At 39.6% G+C, this 27,990-nt stretch overlaps 1 protein-coding gene across 1 annotated transcript in view; it reads left to right on the forward strand.

Moving 5' to 3' along the window:
• Positions 1-27,990, forward strand: part of PCDH15 (protocadherin related 15) — a 1,384,495-nt gene that overhangs the window by 221,619 nt on the left and 1,134,886 nt on the right. The window contains exon 5 of the mRNA XM_044299661.1: positions 24,333-24,449. Within this exon, the coding sequence (XP_044155596.1) occupies positions 24,333-24,449 (117 nt within the window). The remainder of the gene's footprint in view (positions 1-24,332; positions 24,450-27,990) is intronic.

Below are 27,990 nucleotides of genomic sequence, written 5' to 3' on the forward strand. Positions count from 1 at the left end.
ATGTATGTGTATCCATAGGATAAATGGATAAACTTGGAGAACTTAGGTTTCTATTATGTATGAGAAGTAACAAACCAAGACATATCTATGTCAGTTACTCTGAATGAAAAGGCTACTTAAAAGGGTTGTCTAATAAAAATATAAAAAATCTACTTTTTTCAAACCAGCACCTGGATCTGAATACTTGTGTAATTGCATGTAATACAAAATGTAGTATTGCCACTAAGTTATTCAATAAAATCTGTATAGTGCCACCTGCTGTTTGCCCTAAATTATTTGTCCAACTCACTGATGTTGGCATACATGCTCAGTTCCATCCTTAAATTCCTACCAGTTACAGCAGAAAGGACACACCTCCTAAAAAAGTACACAGCCCCTAAGCTTTCCCCTTGATATAAATCTAGCAGAGCAATGAATGGGGATATCTGGATCCATGTTAGGCACAGGGCTGGTTCTAGTTTTGTTAAAAAGAGATTGCCATATACTATATGATGTCTGATTATTATTATTTTTTTACATTGATCATGGAAAAAACCCTTTAAAGTGGTTCTCCGGGATTTACATGTTGAAGACCTTTCTTCAGGTCATCAATATGGGATTGGTGGGGGTCCAACTCCCAGCATCCCCTGCCGATCAGTTGTTTGAGGAGGCCCCAGCATGCAGATGAGCTTACCGAGCGCAGCCCCGTACATTGTATAGCGGCTGTGTTTGGTGTTGCAGCTGAACCCTATTCACTTGAGCTGCACCTAGGCCATTTGACCAATGAACGTGACATCACATGGCCTAGGATGGGGACTAAGTGCTCACAGATGCTTTGACTATGATATATACAAACTGTTCTAGCTGCATAGTTGCTACAAGGTCATAACATAGTAGCTTGCATGTATTACTAGTACATAAGGATTACCCCTTTTGTAGTAGCGAACAGTGCACCTTCTATTTTACAAAGGCCTTATCATGCTACAGAGATTGTTGAAACAGACACATTCTTTATTTTCAGTATTAAGTATAATTTTCCACACCTAATATTGTTTTATTACATTATTTTTCCACACGTCCTTTGACCTGTAACTAGAAACGAAGTCAGTTTAATTTGAAGGTGGGAAAGCAAGGACATGTTGCAAGTTGAAGGATTATTCATATAGCCATTTTGCAATCCTCAAACGGCAAATAAAGACATAAAAGGTCAAAGGATTACAAATTAAACATGGTGTAATTTGGTCATATTGACATGCTCCTTTGAAGCAATGCAATGATTATTTAAGGAATGTTGTATCAATGGCAGTAAGATAACAGTGACACGTCATGACAGCTCTGCCACACACATTCCCAATGTGTACCGTACGAAGAAAGCATTGTTGACGCTGAGTAAATTAGCAGCTTAGTCTTAAAATGATTGGCAATCCAATTGCAATTGTGCACAGCCTAAGGGTGGTTAATAAATATCACCCATCCTTCATTTAATCAATGCCCCTGATATGTATGTTTATCTTCTACATTACAATCTAAATGCCAGTGCTATAAATCTACATTGAGTAACAATACTGCAATAAATACTCCTATGTGCAAAAAAGACTGAAACTAAGCCCTGCATTGACTTAAAGGAAATAGGTCACCAAAAATGTTATCTGCTAGTTAAGCCCAAATAGTAACACATATCCCTTTTTATAATCTGTTTTTATTTTATTTTTATTCATTTTTTTTAAATTATTTTTCCTGAGTTGTTCTTAAACATTAAAAAATTGCCTTTACGGCAGCCCCATGAGCCATAGACACAATGGACAGAAGGGGACCTCATTGACTTCTATGGGAGAGTTTTCCAGGCATGCTCTTGTACAAGGAAAAATAGATAAGTTTTGACAATCACCTATTGTGAATGGTGGATCCTGTCTTATCTACACACAGATGTGATATCATTATAGGCAGGATTAGAATAACAGATATGCAGATAACTGAAGTAAAGTGATCTATGCAAACTGTAGGAAGGCGCAAGGGTCCATCCTTGACGGAAGGTATGTGTCACCAAGGTTCATGGCCTCGGTGAAGTAAGAGCAGGTATTTTCAGGTTTCAGTGGTAGCTAATGCTGATTGACACTTGGTTATTTTAGTATAGCTGTATAGCAGATCTGGGACGGCTCAAACTGGGAGTAGCCAAAGTGGTGGGTGGGTGACTACTCCCCACGTTCCAGGCCGGGTCTTGACTGCCCTATAAAAACCCAGCAAGCAGTGTCAACTGTGAGTGGATTACTCCTCTCTGACAGTGGAGCTCTGTCAGTCTCTGTGTTGGGACCTGGGAGTTTGGGCTTGTATTAAGACTTGCTACCTTGTTGGTGTGAAAGCAGGTGGATTTGGCTTTGTCCAAGGACTTCTTATTTGCTGCTTGGTATGAACAAACACCCAAATCACAAGGTGACTGTTTTCCTTGAAACTGACTTTTTGTTTTGTCATGTACTTAATGTGTGAATAAACACTGAACTGTTAACCTGCCTACCAGAGCGAATCCCCACAAGACCTAAAAGTGACGCCAATTATTAGGCTTAGTGGCTGAAGTGGAAAACTGCAGGAATTTATGTTTTTTTCTTTAAATATAGATAATGGCATGGAATATTCAATATAATATCATCAACAATTCTTAAAAAATATGCTAAATATAAAAATGTGATATAAGCAATAGGTGATTTTCTGATGGCACATTCCCTTTAAGCCTAAAATTTGGAGAATTATAACACAGGGAGTTAAAATGCCAAAGATAACTGAACACAAATAAAGGGGGGGGGGGGGTCATATATAAAACTGGCTTAGTTGCCCATAGCAACCAATCATATTCCACATTTCATTTTCCAAAGGAGCTGTCCAAAATGAAAGGTATAACCTGATTGGTTGCTATGGGCAACCAAGCCAGTTCTACTTTACACCAGTTTCATAAATGACACCCAAAATCTTTAAATGTATGAAAGCAAAAAAAAAAATCGAAGTCAGAGCATGCAGATTTTAAAATGGAAAACTGTAGTTAGTCACTTGAATAAATGAATATGCAAAGCTACTAAATGGGTTATTAAGCTCTGTGTATACATAAGAAGAAGGAGTAAGTAATGTAGCTATGAAAGGGTTGCTTATTTGTATGAAAAGTCATATTTCAGTGCCCGTCCTGTGGTCCTTGAAATTCTGAGAGTCTGAGCTGTGACATTCTGACAGTGGTAGACCACTTCCTTTCTTTTCCTGTGTTAGTGATATTCCTGAATGGGCTCACTGTCTAGCAAAGCTCAATTGCTAAGCCAATCTGTCCTTCTCTATCCCAGCTAAGATGGAGAAGGGGGCGGCTTTACCGAACAATTAGCCAGAAGATTAGACAAAGATGGAATCTGCTTATGTTGTAAATTCAAAGCTCAAAATTCCCAGGACAATGGGACACGCACTGAAATAGGACAATACATGTAGAAAAATATAGAATATTATTACATTTATTAATTTTATATTTCCAAAATAATGAATGTACAGTCCTGATCAAAAGTTTAAGACCACTTGAAAAATGGCAAAAAATCTTATTTAGCATGGCTGGATCTTAACAAGGTTCCAAGTAGAGCTTCAACATACAACAAGAAGAAATGGAAGTGAGATAAAACATTTTTTGAGCATTCAGTTTAATGAAAACAATGAATACACCGAAACAGGCTGTTTTTCAGCTGATCAAAAGTTTAGGACCACACCTCCAAAAAAAAACAAAAAAAAAAAACAAAACAGAAATCCAACTTCCAAACATGAACTCAGTAATGAGTAGCTCCGCCGTTATTGTTTATCACTTAAAAAATGTATTTTGGCATTAATGATGCAACCATTTCCATGAGGTCAGTGGGAACATTTCTCCAAGTGGTTAAGATGGCCGCACGAAGGTCATCTACTGTCTGGAACTGTTGTCCATTTTTTGTAAACCTCCCTTGCCATAAAAAAAAACCCTGTCGTTACCACACAGACGAGGGCCCTCAGTCATGAGTAATGCTCTCTGCAACATATTGGCATAGCCAGCGGCCGTTTGACGCCCCTGCACTTTCTGAAGCTCCATTGTTCCACTGAAGGAAAAAGCACCCCAGACCATTATGGCGCCCCCTCCACTGTGGCGCGTAGAAAACATCTCAGGTGGGATCTGCTTGTCATGCCAGTAATGTTGGAAACCATCAGGACCATCAGGGAAACGAGCAGTTCTGTGGCGTTCAAGGAGATGAGGTCTTTGAAGATGTTTTTTGTTTTTGAAGCCCTTCAGTCTCAGATGCTGTCTGATGGTTATGGGGCTGCAGTCAGCACCAGTAAGGGCCTTAATTTGGGTCGAGGATCGTCCAGTGTCTTGACAGACAGCCAATTGGATCCTCCGGATCCATGCTGATTAACCCTCAGGATCATTTAAGAAATTCCAAATGACTGTCTTACTGCGTCCCACCTCAGCAGCGATGGAGCGCTGTGTGAGACCCTGTTTATGCAGATCAACAACCCGACCACGTTCAAAAAAGGAGAGGTTTTTTTTTTTGCCTTTGCAATCACAACGTGTGACTTCCTGACAGAAAATGACAATGAATCCACATCTTTGCACAAATTTGACCTTTTAAAGGCATGTGGTCCTAAAATTTGGATCAGCTGAAAAACAGCCTGTTTCAGTTTAATCGTTATTTTTAATTAATTGAATGCTCAAAAAATGTTTTGTCTCACTATCATTTCTTCTTCTTCATGGTGAAGCTCTACTTGGAACCTTGTTAAGATCCAACAATGTAAAATATGATTTTTTGCCATTTTTCAAGTGGTCTTAAACTTTTGATCAGGACTGTATTTTACTGCCAGTGAACAACAACCCTTTTAATTCAACTAATAATACTGTACAGTCAGTTAGGCTAAACATAGGTTTAGTACAAGCATAGTTAACCAAGTTAAGGGCTCATGCACACGAGCGTATGTACAATATTTTGCTGTCTGCAAAACATGGTTCTACAAAAAATACGGATGATATCCACTTGCATTCCGTATTTTTTAAAATGGAACAGCTGGCCCATAATAGAACAGTCCTATACTTGTCCGTAATGTGGACAATAATAGGGCATGTTCTATTCTTTTGCGGAACGGACATACGGAAATGAAATGTATGAAGAGTCACTTCAGTTTTTTTGCAGACCCATTAAATTGAGTTGTTACAAATACGGTTTGCAAAAAAAAAACAGACACTAAAAAAACAGACACTAAAGAAAATATGTTCATGTGCATGAGCCCTAGAGGTGAGCAAGGCTCTAAAGCCAGATGGGTTACACCCAAGAGTCCTCAAAGAGCTAAGTTCAGTTGTTTCTATATCTGTGTTAATAAAATGTAGAGATTTTCTAATATTTTGAATGCTAATGGATTGGTGCAAAGCAAAGCAAATAGTGATCCCAATTTTCAAAAAGGAAAGTCTTATCTTAACCCTTTTAGACCCAGAGGTCCCAAAGGGCTTGTTTTTTTGAAAGACAAGTTGCACTTTGTAATTCCACCATTTAATATTGCATATGATGTAGTGGGGAGTGTTTAAAAAAAATCCAAATGGGGTGAAATTGGAAAAAAATATGTCTGTTCCTCAACAGTTTTATGGGTTTTGTTTTTATGGCATTTACTATGCGGTAAAACTGATCCGTTACTTTTATTCTTCAGGTCAGTATGATCAAGGCGATACCACATATGTATAACATTTCTTGTGTTTTAATCCTTTTGTCTTTTTGTTGCCATATTCTGACCCTTATAACAGTATTGCACTTATGTGTACAAAGCTGTATCAGGGCTCATTTTTGTGGGCTAGCTGTACTTTTCACTAATACTATTTTAGAGTGTTCATGTTTTTTTGATCTGGGGAAGGGATAGACATTTTTTTTTTACTCTATGCCGACTATTGGTTGGCTAACTTTGAGACAGATTTTTACATCAAATTACACTAGAATGTTGTCAAAAAATAAGGCATCTTAGGTCCAAATCTTTCTTATCACGTTCTGCCCACTTTCCAGCAAGCCTTGCTCCTTTTTCGAGCATTTTTTGTGGGAGGTGAAGCAACCAAAAAATGGTGAATTAGCCATTTTGACTGTTTTCCATTTTGCCATATAGGATAAATATTTTTATGTTTTAATAGTATGGGCATGTTTACACATGGCAAAATGATATTTATTTATGTATTTTTATATTTATATTTTGATTTTGGGGAAAGATAAGTGATTATATATTTTTTTATATTTTTAAAAACATTTGCTTTATTTATTTTTTGTACAGTTTTTATAGTTTCCATAGATAACTATAACAAGCAATCATCACATGTCTTTTCTCATACACTCCACGCATTAGCATTGGAGTCTATGAGGATTTTACTACGTATTACCTATGGAGCCCTGCCATAGACAGGGGCTCCATAGAACTAATGTTTGGCAGCCTTGTATCACTCAGGAATACAGAGGCTGTCAAACACACACTCTGGCTTCCCCGAACCTTGCTAGGGGGAGTCAGTACAAGCCCGGAAGCATGTGCTCCTAAGTTTGTGCACTCTCAGATGCAGTGGTCACGTTTGACCATGGCATCTTAGAGGTTAAAAGTATGTGATTGATGATACATTAGTCCCAGGTGTCTGTTGTTTAAAACAGCAGGCACCTGCCTTCTAGGGTGCATAACGTATTCGCAATCAGGTGCCACCTTTAAAGTCCCGACTAGCACTGTACATGTATGGTGCTCGTCAGGAAGGGCTTAAAGAACCAGAATTAGAATCCAATGCACCAGATCAGTACTAATAATTTGAATATTCTCAGAAATAGAGATGAGCGAATCAACTTTTCTGAATCAAAATGCAACCAAAAATAATCTTTCAGAGAAAAAGAAGAGAAAGAGGCAGAGAGAGCAGAACTTCAGTAGTGGAGAGAATCTATTGGTGATTTCACCTAATCTGAACAAACCTGAGATACTAAAAGCCCTGTTGGGAAGGAAGCAATCGCATGCTCGCTAGTGGAGAAGACCGCATTATTGCATGTAGCAATCTCCTCATCAGTATGGGGATGAATGATCGCTAATGCTATTGTTTGTCCCCATACAGAATCATTGTTTGCAGGTAGCAGAGTGCTAATTCTGCCACCGGCAAGTGATTATTTTTTAAACATGTTGTAAGACTCTGATTGCTCGTTCATTGGGTAAACGGCAGCAGTATTACACTGCCAGATCATTGCTAACGAGCCTTCATATGAACACTTGTTAGCGATGATCTTAGAAAGTGTTATAGGGCCTTAAAAGTTTGGTATTTGTTGTTTAAATGTATGGCATCACCATGACTTCCTCTAAAGAGTTCTCTGAGATCTTCAGAAATAAAAAAATAGATACCTATGACTGGAAAGAGATTATAAAAGTTTGAAAGTTTTCAAGCCAAGTTTGTTTTACCTCTGACAAATGTGCACTTTAGATAAATATTTTGTACATTGTAACAGTGGAAAGATTGCCTAACTATTAAACATTACTCAACTGTATCAGGGAGCATCTCAGCTGTAACCACGTAAGATAGAAAGATGTCCACTTGACAAGCACTATACAGTATATAACTCTTGAAAATTGTTTTTACTGTCTTCCGAATTGACACTTGATATTGCACAATGTCATTGAAGATTACTCAGTGCATTATTTATGTCATATTGATTTATGGGTATCTTTTATATAAGCCATACTTTAAAACCTGCAGAAATTATCCTACAGGTTGTGAGTGTTGTTTTTATTTGAAAGTAGCTCAGGATTTATCAACATGTTTACTGTAGATAAGCTTTGTGTTCCAGAAGAACTCTGTTATCAGCTGTCATTTCCTGTACCCAAACTCATTAACTTGACATTTGGCAGCCCCTGTCACAGCCTGGAACGTAAAAGAAGACCACAGTGTCTCATCTTTTCTTTTTTAGAGTTATGTTTACTAAGCAGATTGAAAAAAGAAAATGTTTTGTCTCATTTTTATGTTACGGAATTAACTCCTTCAGTAGTGTGTAGAGAAAAAGTGTGACGCGTCGCTAACCTAGTGACCAAGATTTGATAATCTTGTAAAACTGTAACCAAACAGTTCTCAAATGTATAAGCAAAGGTGTTACAGTCAAAGCTGAGCGAAAATATGTTTCATGTGCCTTGTGCATGGATATTTCAGTGAACATATTTTTTTTCCAACCTGTGGAAACCTGATGCATCAGTATGTCAATTTATTCCACTTGTTCGGCAGTTTTTCTCTGCAGGGGTTGATTATTTACACTATAGAATGTGACATTTCATCTGATAATTGCCCATGTCAGGTACATTCAGAATGATCAATTATGGTGAAAATGATTCTCATAACAGCAATGAAATCTGTGTCCACATTGATCTAACGGCCAGGACAGACAGATCAGCTTGTTACTTTGGGCGAGGATAAATCTGTGTCTCTAGCTTAGAGTAATAATTGCTGTACTTGCATCTTACAGTATAGTTTTCCGTGGCAAGCAGGACTTGATGATGCTAAAACTTGGCATGCTGCTCAAGGCATTTCTATGCCACTAAGCGGCTTTCATTTCAGCTTCCCCATTAGGCTTCGTTCACATCTCCATTAGATCCAGATCTGGCAGCCAGATCTCCAAAACGGAGATATGAACTCAGCCTTTTTGAGAATTGCACTCTCTAATTTATACCCACTTACTGTCCAGTTGGGTACCATTATAAATAGAGGTGCAAGGTACTTATAACTTGTAGCTAAGATTATCCTTATTAAGGCTTTTTAGAATAACTTGAAATTGTGTGTGTTCATTGTATTCTAGTGTGTGTTCATTTTGTTCTAGTACACCACACTGCTACCAGTTATGTCCACATTATATATATATTTTTTTTTATTAGGGCTACTAGCCAACTAGACCATGTGATCACTGATATAAAACACTGCAATGTATTGCAGTCTATTATACCTGTCAGGAAAACACTGGCAGGTATTCAATTAGGCCATGGTGCAAGAATGGTTAAAAAAAAAAAAAAAACTGGCATCACTTCTGATATATCTCTCTTAGAAAATACTTGAATTCCCCATGAAATAGACATTCTGGAGCATCTTTTTTTATGCCTCTGGGTAGTGCCATTATTCCTTGTAGAAATGTATGAATAAATCTATAACCTGGTGTTACCATTCCCCTTGTCAATGTGTTGACACAGTATGGCATGGTCAGCATTTATTGGATAGTGCGAAAGTGTGTGAGAATTTGGTATTACTACTAATACCAAGGTATAAAGAGTGATACTGCTGCTAGGAGTCAAGGTGAAGAAGGGGGCTATCACCTATTGCTTGCCACACCCAGATTACCCATGTGTTGCTGCATGGGAGCTATGAATGCCTATAAAGAAACTACCAGACCGCATTGAATCAAATATTGTTTTAACAAAATCAATGAGATAAGTTACAATAAAAACAAGTACAGGCAAAAGGCGACATCAACCAGAAGAGAGCCCAATGGTATCAATTCATACTGTTCCCACAATTAATAAAAAACTATATAAAGTGCAAGTGCAGTTGAAAACAGTGTTAATATAACAGAGACAGGATCAATTACCCATAGTATGCCTTCTCCGGGATAGTGTGACTCCCAGACGAAGATCTCGCGAAACGCGTGTTGGAGTTGGATGATCAACATAATGGGGTGTCCAGACCATATTGTGTCCATATTATTTTTTTTTTATTTAGGGTCATAAAAATATATGAAAATAAAATATAAGAATATTTTTCTAAGGATCAAACACTCCTGCAGCCTGTTACATTTCATATGATAAGTATTATAATTGATTTAATGCACTTATATAGTGCTACTATATTCTGCAGCACTTTACAGACATTAGCATCCAACTGTCCCCAATGGGACTCACAATCTAAGTTCCTTATCAGTATGTCTTTCGAGAGTGGGAGTAACAGGAGGAAACCCAAGCAAACACAGGGAGAACATGCAAACTCCATGCAGATGTTGTCTTCAGTCAGATTCAAACCTAGAACCCCAGCGCTGCAAGGCACCTGTGCTAACCACTGAGCCACCATGTTGCCCATATATTATATATAATCTTATCATTTTTGCAGTTATAATTAGACAATTTTAGATTATAATATATATTTTCGTATATGGTGTTAGGTCTAATGTACATTATGTGGGTCCTAAAGAACTGTGGTCTATAACAGAAGAGCAATACTGGCACTGTGTGTTTGGATCCTATCTGTGCATTTTGACAGTCTATGGTCCAGATTTACTAATGTATTTGTGTTGTCTGCACCAAAAATCTATCTAACAAAGTGGCACAATTTGACACATGTTTTTTACGGTTTTTCCCAACATGTTCTAAAAAGGGGCAAGGCTTGCTGGAGAGTGGGCAGAACTTGATAAGAAAGATTTGGACCTAAGATGCCTATTTTTTTGCAAACATTCTAGTGTAATTTTGATGAAAAAATCTGTCTCAAAGTAAGCCTACCAATGGTTGGTATAGTCAGAATAAAGTGTCTATCCCTTCCCCAGATTAATCATCCAGCCTGAGCTATTGTCATAAATCAGGTGCAGGTCTAGATAGCGTGTCTAAGCTTTCACCATATATAGGCTTAGTAAATCTAGGCCTATGTGTAGTCTCAGGAAAGTACAGTTTTAGCCAAATCTGCTCTTTGGACACTATAATTCCATGGACTGAACAACATTTCTTATTAAAATATTTGTTTTAAAAGTAGTCTCAGGGAATTGTGACAGTGAAAATACTTAAATATTACTTTATTATAAATATACTCCTAAATACCTTTCATTAGTTATAATGGCTTGTGTTGTCTAGGGAGCAATCATCTGGGGAAACAAAATGGCCACCGTCCTATCATTATACATGAAACATGTCCTAATCACATAGGAGGACAAGGTACTTCACAACACTGAGCAAAAAGCTGTTTCAGCCTCCTCTCCTACTTGTCATGTATTATGATCCTGAATGCAGCTTTTAAGATCTTCATCTGAATCTCTGCAGGAATGGAGTTCATGAGGACACAACTGATGTTCAGTGACTGTGGGACTGTGGAAAAGTGGTGCTGTAGTAATGGAGACTGCATACAACTGCTGCTGTCCATTAGCCACATCCCCACTCTTCTCTCTGCAATTCATGTCTTTGTGTGCATTAATAGGACGGCAGCCTTTTTATTTCTCCTAATGATTGCTCCCCAGAGAAATCAAGCCATCATAACTAATGAAAGCTATTTATGAATATATTCATAATAAAGTAATATTTAAGTATTTTCATTTTTCTTAATTCCTGGTGCATCCCTTTAACACATTCGCTCCCAGCGCTGTACACATACGGTGCTGGAGCAAAGTGCAAACATGGCACCCACTCGTGCGTGCAGGGGGCGTCATGGCCGGCGTGTCTCCACTGTTTCAAACAGCAGAGGCCCATAACTAATGACCGCAACTGGCAATAATGCTGATCGCAGGCATTAAAGCCTTTAGATGTCGTGATCAAGTGGATGCCGGTAATTAGTTTCAATATGCTAGGTCTCTCTGGAGAGACCAAGGGTATTGAAACTGCAATTCTTATTTTGACCAGCAGGTGACAGGCCAACATAAGAAATGAGCAATAAAAAATAATAATGGGTGTTGTATGCTCAAATGCGAGCTTCAAAACCATAAAAAATATATAATATCAGATTTTCATTTTCTTACATTAACCATGGGATAACCCCACTTTTCCAATTTTTTTTATACAAAGTTGGCATTTGACCAAGATATTTATCTCACCCAGCATGGGTATATGTAAAATGACACCCCAAAACACATTCCCCAGCTTCTCCTGAGTACGGCGATACCACATGTGTGACACATTTTGCAGCCAAGGTGGGCAAAGGGGCACATATTCCAAAGTGCACCTTTCGGATTTCACAGGCCATTTTTTACACATTTTGATTGCAAAGTACTTCTCAGACATTTGGGCCCCTAAATTGCCAGGGCAGTATAACTACACCACAAGTGACCCCATTTTGGAAAGAAGACACCCCAAGGTATTCTGTGAGGGGCATGGGGAGTTCCTAGAATTTTTTATTTTTTGTCACAAGTTAGTGGAATATGAGACTTTGTAAGAAAAAATAAATAAATAAAAAAATCATCATTTTCCGCTAACTTGTGACAGAAAATAAAAAATTCTAGGAACTCGCCATGCCCCTCACGGAATACCTTGGGGTGTCTTCTTTCCAAAATGGGGTCTCTTGTGGGGTAGTTATACTGCCCTGGCATTCTAGGGGCCCTAATGTGTGGTAAGTAGTTTGAAATCAAAATGTGTAAAAAATGACCTGTGAAATCCTAAAGGGGCTCTTTGGAATGTGTGCCCCTTTGCCCACCTAGGCGGCAAAAAAGTGTCGCACATGTGGTATCGCCGTACTCAGGAGAAGTTGGGGAATGTGTTTTGGGGTGTCATTTTACATATACCCATGCTGGGTGAGAGAAATATCTTGGCAAAAGACAACTTTTCCAATTTTTTTATACAAAGTTGGCATTTGACCAAGATATTTATCTCACCCAGCATGGGTATATGTAAAATGACACCCCAAAACACATTGCCCAACTTCTCCTGAGTACGGCGATACCAGATGTGTGACACTTTTTTGCAGCCTAGATGCGCAAAGCGGCCCTAAATTCCTTTTAGGAGGGCATTTTTAGACATTTGGATCCAGACTTCTCACGCTTTCGGACCCCTAAAAAGCCAGGGCAGTATAAATACCCCACATGTGACCCCATTTTGGAAATAAGACACCCCAAGGTATTCAATGAGGGGCATGGCGAGTTCATAGAATTTTTATTTTTTTGGGCACAAGTTAGTGGAAATTGATTTTTATTTATTTTTCTCACAAAGTCTCCCTTTCCGCTAACTTAGGACAAAAATTTCAATCTTTCATGGACTCAATATGCCCCTCATGGAATACCTTGGGGTGTCTTCTTTCCGAAATGGGGTCACATGTGGGGTATTTATACTGTCCTGGCATTTTAGGGGCCCTAAAGCGCGAGAAGAAGTCTGGAATATAAATGTCTAAAAAAATTTACGCATTTGGATTCCGTGAGGGGTATGGTGAGTTCATGTGAGATTTTATTTTTTGACACAAGTTAGTGGAATATGAGACTTAGTAAGAAAAAAAATATATAAATAAAAAAAAATCCACTAACTTGGGCCAAAAAAAATGTCTGAATGGAGCCTTACATGGGGTGATCAATGACAGGGGGGTGATTAGGGAGTCTATATGGGGAGATCACTCCCCTATCATTGATCACCCCCCTGTCATTGATCACCCCCCTGTAAGGCTCCATTCAGACGTCCGTATGATTTTTACGGATCCCCGGATACATGGATCGGATCCGCAAAACGCATACGGACGTCTAAATGGAGCCTTACAGGGGGTGATCAATGACAGGGGGGGTGATCAATGACAGGGGGGTGATCAGGAAGTCTATATGCGTGATCACCTCCTTGTCATTGATCACCCCCCTGTAAGGCTCCATTCAGACGTCCGTATGTGTTTTGCGGATCCGATCCATGCATCCGTGGATCTGTAAAAATCATACGGACGTCTGAATGGAGCCTTACAGGGGGGTGATCAATGACAGGGGGGTGATCAATGACAGGGGGTGATCAGGGAATCTATATGGATGATCACCTGCCTGTCATTGATCACCCCCCTGTAAGGCTCCATTCAGACGTCCGTATGTGTTTTGCGGATCCGATCCATGTATCCGTGGATCTGTAAAAATCATACGGACATCTGAATGGAGCCTTACAGGGGGGTGATCAATGACAGGGGGGTGATCAATGACAGGGGGTGATCAGGGAATCTATATGGGTGATCACCCGCCTGTCATTGATCACCCCCCTGTAAGGCTCCATTCAGACGTCCGCATGTGTTTTGCGGATCCGATCCATGTATCCGTGGATCCGTAAAAATCGTACGGACATCTGAATGGAGCCTTACAGGGGGGTGATCAATGACAGGGGGGTGATCAATGACAGGGGGTGATCAATGACAGGGGGTGATCAGGGAATCTATATGGGTGATCACCCGCCTGTCATTGATCACCCCCCTGTAAGGCTCCATTCAGACGTCCGTATGTGTTTTGCGGATCCGATCCATGTATCCGTGGATCCGTAAAAATCGTACGGACATCTGAATGGAGCCTTACAGGGGGGTGATCAATGACAGGGGGGTGATCAATGACAGGGGGTGATCAATGACAGGGGGTGATCAGGGAATCTATATGGGTGATCACCCGCCTGTCATTGATCACCCCCCTGTAAGGCTCCATTCAGACGTCCGTATGTGTTTTGCGGATCCGATCCATGTATCTGTGGATCCGTAAAAATCATACGGACATCTGAATGGAGCCTTACAGGGGGGTGATCAATGACAGGGGGGTGATCAATGACAGGGGGTGATCAGGGAATCTATATGGGTGATCACCCGCCTGTCATTGATCACCCCCCTGTAAGGCTCCATTCAGACGTTCGTATGCGTTTTGCGGATCCGATCCATGTATCCGTGGATCCGTAAAAATCATACGGACGTCTGAGCGGAGCCTGACAGGGGGGTGATCAATGACAGGGGGGTGATCAATGACAGGGGGGTGATCAGGGAGTCTATATGGGGTGATCATGGGTGATCAGGGGTTAATAAGTGACAGGGTGGGGGGGTGTAGTGTAGTGTAGTGTTTTGTGGTACTTTACACAGCTACCTGTGTCCTCTGGTGGTCGATCCAAACAAAAGGGACCACCAGAGGACCAGGTAGCAGGTATATTAGACGCTGTTATCAAAACAGCGTCTAATATACCTGTTAGGGGTTAAAAAAAAATCACATCTCCAGCCTGCCAGCGAGCGATCGCCGCTGGCAGGCTGGAGATCCACTCGCTTACCTTCTGTTCCTGTGAGCGCGCGCCTGTGTGCGTGCGTTCACAGGAAATCTCGGCCCTCGCGAGATGACGCGTATATGCCTCACTCTGCGCAAGGCTGCCGCCTCCGGACCGCACATCTGCGTTAGGCGGTCCAGAGGCGGTTAATAGCCACTAGTAACATTTTCTAATAGCGAATGGGAAGCAATTCAATGCTGCACTACCCCCCCCCCCCCCCGCTTTGAGGACCATTGTAGTTGCAAGCCCTCCCTCAATATGTTGATTACATTACATACCAAGTTAATAAAGAAAGCTTTAGATATCAGAGATTATAGGAGGAAGTTCGGAAGCCAAACATGTCCATATAAATAAGAATGTGTTTTTCTAGATGGTATCTTATTTACAGTCCTAATAGGCTGTAGTAATTGCTTAGCAGATCATTATATATTCCGTTTATTGCCAATAGCATGCCTGTTGAAGTCTACATTCCTGAAATTGCACATTTGACAGCGACAAACTAATAGAACTCCCTAGTAATCTACTTTTCCTAATGGGATACTCTTGATTAGACAATTTATTATTTTTAATAAACTAATTCTAGTCTAATAAATTACATATTAAAATGAACTTAACTAAGGTGCCCAAATTATATCTGGCAAGTGTCATTCATTTAAAGCATCTGGGGATTGAAATCACCTTGCAAACACTCCGTATATTAAAATATGAAAATGTATTCACAGAATAATATTTGGATATGTGTGTGATTTCCACTGAATGAAAGCATAATACCTAAGATTAAGGCCTCTTTTACACGGTCAGTATTTGGTCAATATTTTGCATCAGTATTTGTAAGACAAATCCAGGAGTGGACCCTACAGAGAAAAGGTGTAATAGAAATATTTGTGCCTTTTCTGTGTTATTGACCCAATTCTGGTTTTGGCTTACAAATACTGATACTAAAACTACAGCCCAAACACTGTGTGTAAAAGAGAACTAATACTTAAGATATTACCATAATTGTATAGAGCCCACACATGTTAGTGACGCTAGAAAGTTAACGCTAGAAAGTTAACTTTTTTTTATTATTCTGCATAAACTGACATATATTCAGATTTGCATCTGTTTGTCATAGAAATCAAAAGAGAATGCAATAAATCATAAAACTGTATTTACTTATTCATAATCAAGTGCTCCATCATTAAAGTGGTTCTCCACTTTGGACAATGCCTACTTGTTAGGGCTGCCCAAAGTTCGGATATTGTGAGCGCCAATGGATGATAACACATTTTATCAATGCTTGTTTACACTGGCCTGATTACACATGATTGTGGACGAAATTGATGCCACAGTTGTTCTTCCCTTATTCGGTTCTGTTGATTATCAGAAGTACTTCCCTGATTACTAGGCTTGAGCGAATCAAGCTACGGATCATAGATCCAAAGTCAATTTGTTCAAAAACGTTGTTGTTAATACTGTTTCTTTACAGTATTAGGCCTCTGTCACACAGCCGTATGGCTTTTTCAGTGTTTTGAGGTCCGTTTTTCATGGATCCATTGTTCCGTTTTTTGTTTCCGTCGTGTTTCCGTTTCTGTTCCGTATACAGTTTACAGTAATTACATTTTGGGCTGGGCATAACATTTTCAATAGATGGTTCCGCAAAAACAGAATGGATACGGAAGACATACGGATGCATTTCCGTATGTGTTCATTTTTTTTTGCGGACCCATTGACTTGAATGGAGCCACGGAACGTGATTTGTGGGCAATAACAGGACATGTTCTATCTTTCAACGGAAAAAACGGAAATACGGAAACAGAATGCATACAGGGTACATTCCGTTTTTTGGGCGGAAACATTGAAATGAATGGTTCCATACACCGTATGCGGAACACGAAAAAAAAAAAAAAAAAAAAACGGTCATGTGACAGAGGCCTTAAAATGTATTGACTTTGTGTATTGAATCTTCGCCTCAGCTGAAGTTGCACAAGACTTCGGTGAATTACTAAGGTATTCCTATCTGCGTATTTAAAAACATTTTAAAATAGGAATCCGAAGTGGGCTTTGGTGAGTGTTGATAAGTGGATACTTGTAGGCAGAGTACTAAATGTAACAAGGAAGAGCAGGCACACCACCTTCTGGAAAAAGAGTGGACCACTGGAAATACTCTGTTGAAATTATTATAAATTTTATTCTGAGATATCACACATAAAATGGCCAATAAATTACTCTAAACAATAAACAATAAAATACATTGAGATAAAATTGATATAATATCACGTAAAATGCCAAGATTGGTATGTAATCTCCTGAGTTGAAGAGTGTGGCAGAAAGTTATAACAATCCACTTGTCAGTATTAGTCTGTCTCCATGAGACTCTTACCACTCAGTAGTGCCGATGTTGTTAGCGTGTGGTATACATGCACGGAGCAGTGAAAACGTGTAGTCTCCAAGACGCTGGACTCTGTGCACTGAGCGCTGAACGCTGGATCAATTTAAACAGGCACACAGCCCGGAAGACGTGCTCAGAGTGACTGATTACACAGCAATGGAAACTGCAATCACATGAGCGCAGGACGCAGGACACTGGACGCTGGGTTGGTTTCAAGTGTTTAATTCGCAGGGCGTGCTTTCGATCAGGTGATTTTATGCAAATGAATCAGATGTTCCGATCAGCTGGTATGAATCGCCCAATCCCGTAGTTCACAGGTCCTTGTACCAAGGATGATATGTTCCGATCAGCTGGTATGAATCGCCCAATCCTGTAGTTCACAGGTCCTTGTATCAAGGATAAGTCCAGGTCCTATATTGCATCAATGGCTGTGTTCAAAAAAGAGTTGTTACAGGATAATACTGAGTGGTAAGAGTCTCATGGAGACAGACTAATACTGACAAGTGGATTGTTATAACTTCCTGCCACACTCTTCAACTCAGGAGATTACATACCAATCTTGGCATTTTACGTGATATTATATCAATTTTATCTCAATGTATTTTATTGTTTATTGTTTAGAGTAATTTATTGGCCATTTTATGTGTGATATCTCAGAATAAAATTTATAATAATTTCAACAGAGTATTTCCAGTGGTCCACTCTTTTTCCAGAAGGTGGTGTGCCTGCTCTTCCTTGTTACAATTTTTCATTTCATAATTGGGTGAGTGACCCAATCAGCAGCGAACCCACCGCTATCCGTTCACCTAGAGTGTTGAGCCTCCCTATTTTTTCAGTAGAGTACTAAATGTGTTGAGTTTTTTTTTTCCATCTGCCTTAAGGCTGATTTACAAGGCCCAATTGTCAGGCTGATTTTCAGGAATTAACCCTCCTGTGAATTCTCGTTCCCGATAATCTGCCAGTGTGAATGTGCTATAATGTGCTTGTCATCAGATGAAATGATCTGTCATACATCACACTAAATCATTGTTTTGGGGCAGCAGATTGTACTGTGCAAACAGTGATGTGCTGCCCAGAAACAATGGCAGTAGCCATCACTCATCCCCATAAAGTGGAGATCATCTCTGCATGTAAATGTCGTTTTTCACCCACTCTGAAGACCAGGCTGTTTTTGGGAAGGAATGGGTCCCTCCCGATAATTTCTTGCCAGGTTGGGCAGTGTAAATGCTGTAATAGTACTGATGCAAACAGTTTCTTAGATAAAGAGTATATTTATATAGATATTCTGAATGTTCTTAAAGGTCCACAAATGTTATAGCACAATGCTATAATAGATAGATAGATATGCATTTGCGCTGTGCAGCAGCACTGTGTTTGTCAGGCGTGTATGCAGCAGTGCTGTGTGTGCGTGGAAGTTACTGACCTTGACAGCTCCACTTCTTTAAACCACCAGGGTAAGTTTAATAAGTAGAAAATATATATTTATTTTTCTAATTTTCTTTTTTCTAAACCTGGAGTGCGTCTTATAGTCAGGTATTTCTTACCATCCAGAAAATACAAAATATATGTGGGCCGATAAAGGGGGACTTGACACCTAACTGTTTATACTGTAGAAGACACTGTAGAGAGAACGATGCCTCACCACCCACTCACAAGTGTTGTAGAGAGTGGCTCCTGTTGCACTCACAGTCAGTGCCCACATCAAAGCAGTGTACAGGAATATGCTGTGCCATATGGGCAATACCAAGTGGGTGGAGCCCTGCGCTTATCAGTGTAGCAGAGAGCGGCTCTCTTTCACTAACCACCACGATTGGCTCAGTTGCTCCTGCTTCACCAACCTTTGGCCAGTCGCTCCTGCTTCATTCAGTGACCACATAGAAGCTCTGTGGATGATACCAAGCTGGGGAAATGCTCATTGCCTTTTGTGCACTGCGGCTCCTGCTGCATTGAGCACCCACATTGAAATGCTGAACAGGAATGTACAGCATCATGTGGGCACTAGCAAGCACTAGGGGGTCGATGCTTAGAGGATCCTTTTCCAAGAGGTTCATGCTGACCAAGAACAGGGATGGGGTCAGATTCCACTGATATCTACAAAAGTGGACACTGATGGCTGATACCTTTGCATTACAACTGTTATCCCTAATTCTTAGGTCATTTTCATTAGCATGGGCATATTGTCCTGGGACAAAAACTGCCTTTAGCTGGATGCATTTTCTATTGCAGTCACTACCCAGGGATTGTCTGTCTACTAGAATTTTATAATTGCACTGTTATATTTATGTGTAGATATCTCAGTTTTGCTGCTACCAAGTCCATGCATGTTTAGAATTGTTATCACTGTATTTCTTTTCCACCAAAAATAGGCTTCTGACCGCTACCTAGCTGGCAATTTTAAACTGATTTAAAAACATGACCCACAAAGGTATACTTTCAATTATGATAGGAAGTGAGTCTCCAAGGACAGATTCAGCAAATAGCAAAGGTCATATGTGACTTCACTTTTGTTCCTCAAGCATAGCCATTATTTTTGAAGAGTCTATAAGTCGTTTTGTTTGTATTGTACAGTTTACTTTTTGCAGCTGTCTCTAGATACAGGTTGGCAAATGCTGTAACAAAATGTACATTGTTTTCTTATCACTTTGTTTTGTAATTTCAATTTTATTGATTTAATTCTAATTCTTTTCTTTATTTGTGTGTTTATAACAGAAAAAAAATTAGCTACTATTTAGAAGATCCCCTGCCTGTTGGCTACATAAATAGTGCCATTCATAGGAAGCAAAATGTCAATGTTCATGTGGTTTATTTACTTGCCCACTGTTGCAGCCATCCATGGCTGTATCCTTTTCAGTGGAGGTGCTGGACAGTAATTGAACTAGTCCACTGCTTGACCATAGCTGAACTGGATGAGAGGATGCAGCCAGGAAATGATTTGTGTGAGTAAATCTTGTTACTGCTGCCATTTTGCTTTACATGTATAAGGTGGCACATGGCTAGAGATCAGCAAAGTTCTCAAAAAATCAATTCAACTGTTTATTTCACAAACAAATTTGCTTTGTGATGAATTACTTCATCGCAAAGTACATTTCTTTGTGAGAAGCAGGCGCAATGATGGGGAACAGCGATTTCTCTACCCCCATCATTGAACCCCTCAAATGCCACATTTATCACTGATTGCAGAATCTGAGATGACCATTGAGGGCTGCAGTGCGTGATTACATCATCACGCTGGCCAGCATAATGACGTCCTACATCACCGCACACAAGATTTTTCCCGGGATCTTAAATCAAAATGGCCGCGTCGGACTCTTGGTGCACAAATGAATAAGGTGAGTATGTTTTTTTTGTTTGTTTTTTACTGCCATTTTAGGGGAAATTATTAATTACCACGAAACACAAGGGAATTTGGCTTCACTGCAAATTTTATTTTCCCTGAAATTCGGATTGAAGCCCACTTCATGAACTTCAATTCTCTCAACACTACCCATGGCCTCTGCTCCAGCAGCACTGGTAATATAAAAGTATGCTTTCACTGTGCCACAACATGCAGTACTGTATACACCATATATGAAACACCTATGGACAGCCCCTTTAAGCTCTGCTCTTCCCCATAATTGGATACTCTCAATCTGACGTACCCTATGATTGAGGCATAATTCTATGTTTGAGTCAATAGGTTTTCATACTGGTCGTAAAATTTTTGGTTCTCTGATTACATTGATTTGATAATGTTGCCTAATGGCATGCAGTAAACTGAAAACCTTGGTTTCTTATTTTTATAGTCTCTAAATTGTGACTTACATTACATGAAAACACAATCTGCCCTTCTGTAGCAGCTAATGGATATTAGATCCGCTGTATTGTTCATGTTTAAAATTCTTATTTTTCCAAACTTTTAAAATGCTTTTTTAACAAAGCCGTTTCTGCCAATGTTTAAAGCAGGTCCATAATCTTGCTTGGAGTTTAGTAGTAATTATATTTCTAGACTCCACTGGCTATTTCACTTGTGTAGATAGCCTGAGGTGTTATTTGTAATTTTCATAAAAATTCAGCAGTACATATATTTAAAAGTAAGTGCTGAATTTGCTGCAGGCAGTTCTCAATCATAAGTTGTGTCCTGATCCTCTTTCAATTCTTCTGGTGGTTGGATGGGACCTATTTATTTGCTTTTGTAGGAATGCTTTGTGAGACATGAGGTACTTAATTATCTGTCTAATATTATCATGATAGAAACTAATTAGACACCCTGATATTCATGTGATAATTTGGGATGTTATAGAATAATATGCTCCTTGGCTGTCTAGGGAGGAGTTAGATTAATAAAAATACATTGTCATCATGGTTGAATGAACCTTCATTACTAAGACCTTCATTTAAGCATTCACACTTTAATAGTCTGTTGGATGATTACTCCACATTACATGGTAAATCAATGGCAAAGAAACATGACAGTTAATATGCTATTCCAGTGATCTTATGCATATGGTAATGACATAATTATTTAACTATTTTCTACCCACCATGCCAATCAAATATTGTTAGATTTTGAGGGTTGCATGTAGAGATGAAGAGAAGTTTTCAAAAACTCGATTCGTCAAAGATCAACAAGAAATTTGATTTGTTTCTATAAATCAGGTATACTCAGGCCACTCTTCCTTAGGGTAGGGCCACACGGAGCAGCTGTGCTGCAGGGGTTGTGGTCATACTGCGGTGAAGAACCGCATGGCCAATTAGCCAGCAGCTGCCTTTCTTGTAATAATAAAGACCACACTGTATAGTCCTTCTTCATTGTTAAGGCAGCATGACACCTGGTTTGGCTGGTTAGGTGGGGGGACAACATACATATTATTGCTGTTCCAACCTACAGTATCCTGTAGGTTATTTGATAGTAAACACAAAATATTAATCAGCTCTGGCATACCCACTTCTCCAACCCCCAAGACTCTGCTGCCCGACAGGTGGGAGCTCTTATTTTGCCCTCTGCTTTTCCTCCTTCTCCATATCATCCAATATCGATGAGAAAATATCATTAAGAACATTCAGCTCCTCCTCTCTCTGCATCTTACTGACTTTTCTAGGACATGGAGACTTTGAAGGATAATTTTGAAGAAGTAAGGCCAGAAAAAGATGAGGATGGTCATCATTAGGAACTGCCCCCCCCCCCCCCCCCAATGGGTGCAGACTGGATGTTATCAGTTTGGCATGCTGGCAGTCGAATAACAACGTCTTTCAGCTTATTGGTATTGAATTACATCTTGGTTTATGGCTTATGTAGGAGTACGTAAATGCAGGAATAATTAAATAAAAACTGATGAAGAATAAATCTCATTACACATTAAGTGTATTTCTACAATCATATTTGTGTGGCTATCTTCCTTAACTATTCTAATAAATTATTTTCCATATAGTCTTGTGATATTTCTTATAGCAAATAAACTGTGTAAGTTTTACTTTTAAATTCACATAATAAAGTATACTGACAGTTACTTTACTACTAACAACTACATTAAAATAATGAAGTACAAAGACAAAATAAATCAAATAACAAAAGGCTTCTACTGGAGAGCAGGACACATTCTCCATTCAACAGTACTTTGTACTTATACTAATGTCTTCAGAATCCTCCTTTTATTTTTGGTATATAATGTCTACATATTTAAGGAAATTTGGCAAATTATTTTGTTGCTTTGCACTGCAAAGCCAATAATGTTTGTTAAACCAGCATCCACTTTCCTGGAGGATGTTTTTTTTTTTCCGCCTGTTTTTTTTTTTGTCTGCTTGATGCATTAAGAGCACAGATTTCAAAGCCTGTCTTCGAAACATATTCTTTTTTCCTACAACTTCCTACTATTTAACCAAATAGTCTTGGTTTTCTGCTCCTCTCAACTGCCCAAAGTTCATTCAAAATGTCAAGGTTTAATATGTGCTTTATTCTACTTTATTTTGGTATATTTTGTATATATGAAACTTTCAGCCTCATTTACACGTTTGTGTTCCACAGATGTGTGCTGTGCGTGTTCTCCACGGACAGCACACATCCCTATTAATTTTAATGTGTGTATTCACACATTATTGTTATAGCACGGTCCGTGGGTCTGTGTTTTTAGCACGGATGCATGCTCTATATTGTCTATGTTCACGGATCAGAATGCTCTTCGTTCCATTTCATTGTGCTCCCATGGTGCACACAAAAATATTGCAAGCTGCGTCTTTGTGTGTATCATGGGATACTGAGCAAGACGGATCTGTCATGAAACACAATGTAAGTCAATGGAGACGGATCCGTTTTTTCAGACGTGATAAAAACCGGATCCTTCCCCCATAAATTACAATGGTTTTAGTGATGGATCCATCTTGTTGATTTTGGAAATAATACAACTGGATCTTTTGTGAATGGATGCAGATAGTTGTAATATTGAACTGATGCTTTTTTGCTGATCCCCTGACGAATCTAGTAAAAACGCAGATGTGAAAGAAGCCATAATTTTGTGATACCAAAATAACGCTGTTAGGTCATGCCTACATAGTTTAAATTTTTCTTTCATCTTATGTAATGAAAATACATGCAATGTATATACACATAGGAAGAATTATAATGATTAAGTAAGGATTTATACATATAGCAGTTCCTATTTTCTGAAGTAGACTTGGATTGACTATTATTGCTACCGTATATGCACATGGTAGGGAATTTATCAGATGATTTGATTTTACTTCTGTAAAAATATCACACATTTTGGCATGCATCATTTATGATTTTACTTTTGAAAATTGTATGGAAAAGTGGGCATAATTTCCCCCATGATGCTAAATATCTTACTGAGCTCTGTAATATCAAACACCAAAGGTAACGTATCATGGAATGTGATTTATATAATTATTTAACAATATTTGAAAGCATGTCTCATGTAATGATTGATGCATGACAATATGCAGTCTATGTGTCATTGAAGTTAGCCTGAAGGTAATCAAAGCTTTGTGTATATATATGCTTTTGGTGTTTTTCTAGCTTGGGCTACTAAACTAAAATCATTTTATTTTTCAGCTAACACCTGTTGGTACCACAATCTTTACTGGCTTTTCAACTAATGGCGCTACAGACATAGACGATGGTCCTAATGGTCAAATTGAATACTTCATCATTTTCAATCCCAATGATACAGTAAGTGTGCATTCAAACAGAATGAAAATTAAACAAAAATATTGGATACAGGGGATAACATTAATTTAATTTTAAGCTGGCTATATTGAAGAGCACATATTCTGATACATAACTTAATGGATATGTACATCTTTGGGACACTTTTTTATGATTGCATTTTACTCATTTTGGGATAAAAATGTTTTTATTTTTTTATTTGGTATTTATTAGAAATATTGAGCTGTTATGTAAAAGGTTTAGCTGTGTGTCTATCTATGTGAATGGTACTTTCACTTTCTGCTGGTCATCTAATACACCATATCTTGAAATCACTAAAAGGTCATGAACACTTATTTAAGCCACATTCATATCAGTAAGCTAAGAATTGAGCTATAATCAGTGTTTATAAGGGTCAGAGATAAGTAACCCTCACTTAAACTGCCTGATGGGACAGAGTAAAAATTCTGAGCCTTCTACTAGAAAAACTCAAGGCTGCACAGAGACAAAGGTTAAACATTTAAAAAAAAAAAAAAAAACAAGCACAATGGAAGTCAATGGGAGAACCCGAGCATGCACACTACAGCACAGCCCAGACAGCTAATGTGATTCCTGTGTGAGAGGAGAGAGCTCAGCTGCTGCATGCACACTACAGCACAGCCCAGACAGCTAATGTGATTCCTGTGTGAGAGGAGAGAGCTCAGCTGCTGCATGCACACTACAGCACAGCCCAGACAGCTAATGTGATTCCTGTGTGAGAGTCTGGAAGCTCCGACGCTGCCTGTGACTGCTAACCGTGGGGTCAGTGAAAAATCAGCGCTGAAGTGGCGGCCTATGCCTGGAGGCACCTTTCCAGCATACTGACAGAGGCCCTTGGAACTGAGGCGGGAGGACGTCTGGCAGCGGCTCTGCCCAGAGGTCTGTATTTGGAGAGTGTATTGGGCTGAGAGTTGCGACTGGAGACGCTGAGAAAGGATTGTACACCCTAAGGTACTTGTGCTCTGGGTTCCGAACTTTTACTGTCCCTGAATTGTATTCAGTAAATCCCCACGGAGTACCTGTACTGTCTGGGATTGTGTTGGAGGAGCCCTTGGTCTGCTGATATGGCTCATTAACCCACCTGTGAGGCCCCATTGATTATACAAAGTTATTCCTATACACAAGCGGCTACAGACTCAATAGTATTTGGCCGCTTATATCGGCAAACCTCTGCTGTTTGTGGGTAATACAAGAGATTCCGCAGCAAATGAATATTCACTTATTATTTTAAACACAGCAACACAATGAATTTGATTTGTCCTATAGGATTCTTATTTTTGTTGAACAATTATTTACACAGATGGATCTGGATTAACCACAAGTGACTGTCTTTTTTTCTTTGGATTCCGTTTTTCACCTTTTTATAATACTGGCACTTGGATACCGGGACTGTTCTTCAATATCAGCACATTGGGAATTGGTGTTTTTTTTTTTCACATTTTGTATAGGTAGTAGATGTATTGATTATATTTGCTCAGATAACACTCCCCTACAGCGGGAGCCTCCAAGCGTATATAGATTGGACGGATCTGACCACTAGCAGCTCCATTCAATCTACAATAGCTTATTATGTACTCTTAGCGACCATCACTAGTTTTATATTTATTGTTGAGTATAATTTTATTGTGTATTTTATTGGGCAGTGACAGGCTTGTATTTTATACTGTCTGAAGATATTAACTGATAGTTCCTACACCAAGCGCTTGCACTTTTGGCACGATTCAAAATTTTCTCTACTACAACAGTGCAAGAGGCCGCGGTCGGCGAATTCGACTCGGACCCTCACGCTGCTTACACACTCTGAAAAGACTTACCCGCACTTACTAAAGTGGCGACCCCTCTTGGGGGCCACCACACCAAGCACTTGCACTTTTGGCACAATTTGCAATTTTCTCTGAACGCACCTGCACTTTGCGGAATCTGCCTAAGAACACCCCCAAGCCCGGCTCCAGCGCTGTGGCACGCCAAGGGGAGGGGCGGAGCCGACAGAGGGACGGCGTTCGGCGTCTTTACGCCGCCTCACACATAAAAAATGTACACGTACCACGGACGGGTCCGGCGGACGGGTCCGGCGGTCCAGAGGACACGCCCGTCTGAGCCCGTATGGGCCTGGAGGGACCAGAGAAACCAGAGCGGTCAACCTGGGTCTCATACCTCAGATCTGCGAATCAAGTATGATTCACAACAACTGTTGGCACTACAAAACAGGGGTACAGATATCCCTGGTACTATTTTAACCAAAGCTTTTAAACTTAAGATTTTAAAAACACCTATTTTTAACCATTCGCCACAAACCATAGATAGCACAGACCCAAAATATCCAGAACAAAATAAACGGCCCCCGAAAAGAAAATCCCTCCACACTGACTTAAGATGTGCCTTAATAAACGCCAGATCGGCAGTTAAGAATAAATTTGAAATTCGCGATTTATGCATAGATAGAAATTATGAATGTCTGTTTATTACGGAATCATGGTTTACAGAAAAGTCCAGGGTAGACATCGGGGAAATGCTCCCACCAGACTACAAGATCATCATAAAGAACAGACCTAACAAACAGGGGGGACGGATAGCGATTGTACATAAAAACACAATAAAAATAACAGAAATTAACCTTCCTACGGAAAACCCATCATGGGAAACACTCACAGCACGTTTGACGATCGAAAATAAATACACAATAATAATAGCGTTATGTTACAGACCCCCAGGACCCCGCACTCATTTCACAGACAACTTCATAGAATGGGCCACGGATCTCACAATAAAACATCATAGACTCCTTATTCTAGGGGACTTTAACCTTTGGTTCAACGATAAGCAAGATACCCCAGCCCAAAAAGTTATCACACAGCTCGACTTAGCCCAACTCACCTTAAGGGTCGACAAACCCACACATAAAGCGGGTCACCTGCTCGATCCGATTTTTGAAAAAAATCTAAACTTAACGGTAGAAGATCCAGAAGAATTGCTCTGGACCGACCATAGACTCATAGCCTTCGAACTCCACATCCCAATTAACACGAAGCAGCTAACCACGGGAGAAAAAAAAAATTGGCGAAGAAATAACAACAACTTGACATATGACAAAATCCTACCTACCCTAGAAGAACACATCAGTAAAATCGACTTCAAACTGCCCTGTGAGAAACTCACATTACAATTTGACGACATCGTCAAAAAAACAGCGGACCAACTTGCCCCCTTGAGACTGGTAAAGAAATCAGGGAAAAAAGCACCGTGGTATACGAGAGAACTAAAAATAGTGAAAATAGAATGCAACAGACTAGAGAGGGCATGGAGTAAAAATCCGATAGAAGAATCACAGCTAAAATATAAGACCCAACTGACGATTTACCACAAAGCAATCTTTAAGGCCAAACAAGATCATTTTGCTAGCGAGATTGAAAACGCTGCTCAAAAGCCTAAAAAGATCTTTCAGATCATTTTCGATCTGGCTAACCCCGATGGCCTCAAAACCACCATCCCCGAATCCCAAGACCTCTGCAACGACATCTCGAAATTT

The sequence above is a fragment of the Bufo gargarizans genome, chromosome 6 (genome assembly GCF_014858855.1).
Source record: "Bufo gargarizans isolate SCDJY-AF-19 chromosome 6, ASM1485885v1, whole genome shotgun sequence".
Classification (NCBI taxonomy): Eukaryota; Metazoa; Chordata; class Amphibia; order Anura; family Bufonidae; genus Bufo; species Bufo gargarizans.